The sequence below is a fragment of the Hyaena hyaena genome, unplaced genomic scaffold (assembly GCF_003009895.1).
Source record: "Hyaena hyaena isolate Hyena2069 unplaced genomic scaffold, ASM300989v1 scaffold_364, whole genome shotgun sequence".
In the NCBI taxonomy this organism is placed as follows: domain Eukaryota; kingdom Metazoa; phylum Chordata; class Mammalia; order Carnivora; family Hyaenidae; genus Hyaena; species Hyaena hyaena.
In genome coordinates this window covers 1,820,044-1,824,217 of record NW_024080996.1, presented here as the reverse complement: position 1 = coordinate 1,824,217, position 4,174 = coordinate 1,820,044, and the positions used below count along the sequence as shown (strand labels likewise).

At 39.4% G+C, this 4,174-nt stretch overlaps 1 protein-coding gene across 1 annotated transcript; it reads right to left on the bottom strand.

The window, feature by feature from the left end:
* Positions 1 to 2,094: 2,094 nt before the first annotated feature.
* On the bottom strand, positions 2,095 to 3,024 carry LOC120243981 (olfactory receptor 6M1). Its single transcript, XM_039250239.1, has one exon. It carries the CDS (start codon positions 3,022 to 3,024, stop codon positions 2,095 to 2,097), a length of 930 nt encoding a protein of 309 aa, XP_039106170.1.
* Between the last annotated feature and the right edge of the window lie 1,150 nt (positions 3,025 to 4,174).

The following is a 4,174-nucleotide window of genomic DNA, read 5'->3' as shown; positions in this document are numbered from 1 at the left end:
AGAGCCTGATGTGGGGCTTGAACTCATGATCTGAGCTGAAATCAAGAGTCAGCCGCTTAACTGACTGAGCCACCCAGGCACCCCTTTCCTTTTCTTTTATATTTCTTTTCTTTCTTTCTTTCTTTCTTTCTTTCTTTCTTTCTTTCTTTCTTTCTTTCTTTCTTTCTTTCTTTCTTTCTTCCTTCCTTCCTTCCTTCCTTCCTTCCTTCCTTCCTTCCTTCCTTCCTTCCTTCCTTCCTTTCTTTCTTTTCTTTTGCTCCAGTGAGGGAGAGGGAGGGAGAGAACAAGTGGGGGAGGGGCAGAGAGAGGGAGAGAGAGAATCCGAAGCAGGCTCCAAGCTGTCAGCACAGAGCTCGATGCAGGGCTTGAACCCACAAACTGTGAGATCATGAGCTGAGCCGAAATCAAGAGTCAGATACTTAACTGACTGAGCCATCCAAGCATTCCTTTTCTGTTTTGTTTTGTTTTGTTTGTTTGTAGAGCCAGAAAAAGATAAGAGCTACTTAGATCACAAAAAATTTAGGTGACTGAGAAAAGAACTAATAGATGATCTGGACTTTAACACAGCTATGGGAGCTCTGATTTGCAAGTCTTCCTTACATGTATATATATACACCATCTTCTTTATCCATTCATCAGGCAATGAGCATTTGGGCTTTTCCACAATTTGGCTATTGTTGAGGATCTGCTAACCTTCTTGAAAGTGTTCACTATGTTTATATTTTGTGTCTTTATATATGCACACTATTTCACTTGCTTTATTTTGTCCTTTACTCCCCAAATTCTATTAAACATTTTACCAAAGTTATTCATGAATTGCCTTTCTTATGTTCCTTTTCTCAGCAAATATCTCTACCTTTCACTTGGGTTTTCTTTTTTAGTACTTTTTTTAATGAAAAGGTAATTGATACACGAATTAATTTTAAGTGTGTATCATAGTGATTCAATGTTTTTGTGCACTATGAAATGATCCCCATAAGTCTAGTTGCCATATGTCACCGAGCAATATGGAAGGCTTCATGAATTTGGATGTCACCCTTGTACAGTGGCATTGTTCCAATTTTAATATATGTACTATAGGGGCACTTGGGTGGCTCCATCGGTTGAACATCCTACTTTGGCTCAAGTCATGATCTAATGGTTTGTGAGTTCAAACCCTGGATTGGGCTCTGTGCTGACAGCTTGGAGCCTGGAGCCTGTTTCAGATTCTGTGTCCCCTCTCTCTCTGCCCTTCCCCGACTCGTGCTCTGTCTCTCTCTCAAAAATGAAATAAACATTAAAAAATTTTAAAAAGATACATGTGCTGCCAAAGAGCACTCACTCAGGTTTACAGACACAGGTTTGATAGCATCCTGAGTCTTACCTCTTTTTCCCTCAATTTTCAAATCATATGCATCTGATCTATATAAATACAAGAGATGGACACTGAATCTCTTGAAATTTTCAAGAGTGCCTTGTCTTGTGCCTTGTCACAAGACATTAAAATGCTCTAACTTTACATGTCTTATTACAAGTAGTGAAGGGCGCCTGGATGGCTCAGTCGGTTAAGCGCCCGACTTTGGCTCAGGTCATGATCTCACAATCTGTGGGTTTGAGCCTCACGTCTGGCTCTGTGCTGATAGCTAGCTCAGGCCTGGAGCCTGCTTCACTTTCTGTATCTCATTCTGTCTTTGACCCTCCCCTGCTCATGCTGTCTCTCTCTCTCTCAGAAATAAATTTAAAAAATACAAGTAGTGATATTTTTATTATTCACGTAGAGATGGAGATGTGAAGGCTCAGATAAGCTGTGACATGGTCAAAGTCGCCTAGAAAATAAACCAATTTAGCTAAGTCTAGATTTGGAAGCCTCTGAATCCTATTTAGATAATGTTTCATGGTTTAAAGCCACAAATGTGCAAGCGTGGATGGATTCAATTTTTTTTTTTTTCTTCTAGATGTAAGTAGAATTTCTTTCAGTTTGGTATGGTCATTGCTCACGCTGTTGACAGTCTCAGGTTTCTGGAATGTCAACATGGCACAGTACTCATGCAGAATGAATGTGTTGAAGATAAGAAATGTTGTGTGATGTACTAAGCACTGATGTCAAGTTATCCTTCATATCGAGGACATGATTCTGTTTATCGTCTCTCTCAAAACTTCTTTCACCTTTTCATTTCTCAAGCTATAAATAAAAGGATTCAGGAGAGGGGTTATCACTGTAATGAGGACAGCAGCTACCTTGTCAAAATTCAGGGAATTGTTCTGATTGGGTCTCACATACACAAAGATATTGCTGCCATAAGCAATGGAAACCACCGTAATATGAGAAGCACAGGTAGAAAAAGCTTTTTGACGGCCTTGGGCTGAGGGGATACGCAGGATGGTAGAGATGATGTAGGTATAGGACATAGTAGTGAATACCAGGGAGCTCAGGATGACAAGGGCAGATAGGAGAAAGTTTATCTGCTCAATGAGGTGAGTATCTATACAGGCCACCTGCAGAAGAGGGGCAATGTCACAGAAAAAATGATTAATTTCTTTTCCACAGTAAGGTACCCTTGTCACTACAATGGTTGGTACCAACACGGACAGGAAGGCTCCTACCCAGCAGCTCAGAACCAGAAAGAGGCAGGTCCTGCTGTTCATGATGATGGTATAGCGCAGGGGGTTACAGATGGCCACGTAGCGGTCAAAGGACATCACTGCTAGGAGGATAAACTCCACTGTCCCCAGAAAGAAGTAGAAATAGGTTTGCGTGATACAACCAGCAAAGGATATGGTTTTCTTCTGTCTTAGAAGGCAGGCTAGCAACTTTGGTGTAACAACAGTGGTGTATAAAATATCCAGAAAAGACAAATTACTGAGGAAAATGTACATTGGGGTTTGCAGGTGATGATTAGTCCATATTAGGAAGATGATGATAATATTTCCTGTTGCTGTTAACGTGTAAGTCAGCAGAAGAACCACAAAGAGTAGTATTCGGAGCCCCAGGAGAGTGGGAAAGGCGGTCAGGGTGAATTCAGTCACTGAGCTCCAATTTCCCATGGGGATGACTACGTGGCAGGCAGGGTCTCCTTTAAGAAAGAAGAAAAGGAAGATCATCTTGGGAGATAATTTTATAAATATCTGTTGAAAATGTGTTGTGGAGAGTGCTTCCCATTGGGAGATGGGTCAGGGGATTAGCCCTTGATCAGAAAGTCATTATTGAGCATCTTTGGGAAAGTCAAAATACCATTTGGACACAACTTTTTCCATAAAATGAAGGGAGGAGACAGGATTTAAGAAAACCTCTAAGCTTCCCCCCAGTAATAAAATTCTATTTAGTCTCATTAAATGAAACTTGTCTTCTCTTCAGTGCAGCCAGTTTCATGTTCCCGGTTAAAAATGTGCTATAAAGGACTGACTCACACTTTCACTGGAACCATTTTTCTCAAGTTTACAGTCACGGAGAGAGAAATACTTGTGAATGCTTTCTAGCTTCTTCTATAATAAATTTTCTTTCACTTTGACAGTTGGTAATGGTGACCTGCCAGGAGAAAGAGATAAAGATTGATTCCCCCCCAATATTTGGGGATTTCTAGAGTCTCTCAATTTTGAATGTCTTTTTCTTACATAAATAGATTTATGTAAACAGACAAGAAATAACTGAAATGGACAATGGTTCAGGCTTCCTGCTAATCACTTTATATGACACATTGAAAGGGAATACTGAATATTTTACCTTTAGGTTATATCCTGTGTCCAAAACCTACCTTCTGCAAATTCTGTGAAGTATATAATAATGTATACATCATATATCTAGCTGATTATAATTTTTTATTGAAGTATAATTAACATACACTGTTATATTAGTTTCAGGTGTACAACATATTGGTTCAACAATTCTGTATATTACTTAGTTTCACTAGGATAAGTGTAGTTACTATCTGTCACTATACATGACTGCAGTATTATTGACCATATTCCTTACACTGTACTTTTCATCCTCGTAACTTATTTATTTTATGACTGGAAGTTTGGCCGTCTTAATCCTATTCACCCTCCCACTTCCCCTCTGGCAACCACCAGCTTGTTCTCTGTATTTACAAGTTTCTGGGTTTTTGTTTTGTTTTGTTTTAGATTCCACATATAAACAAAATCATATGGTTTTTGTCTTTGTCTGACTTATTTCCGGCTGATTACTTAAGATCAACTT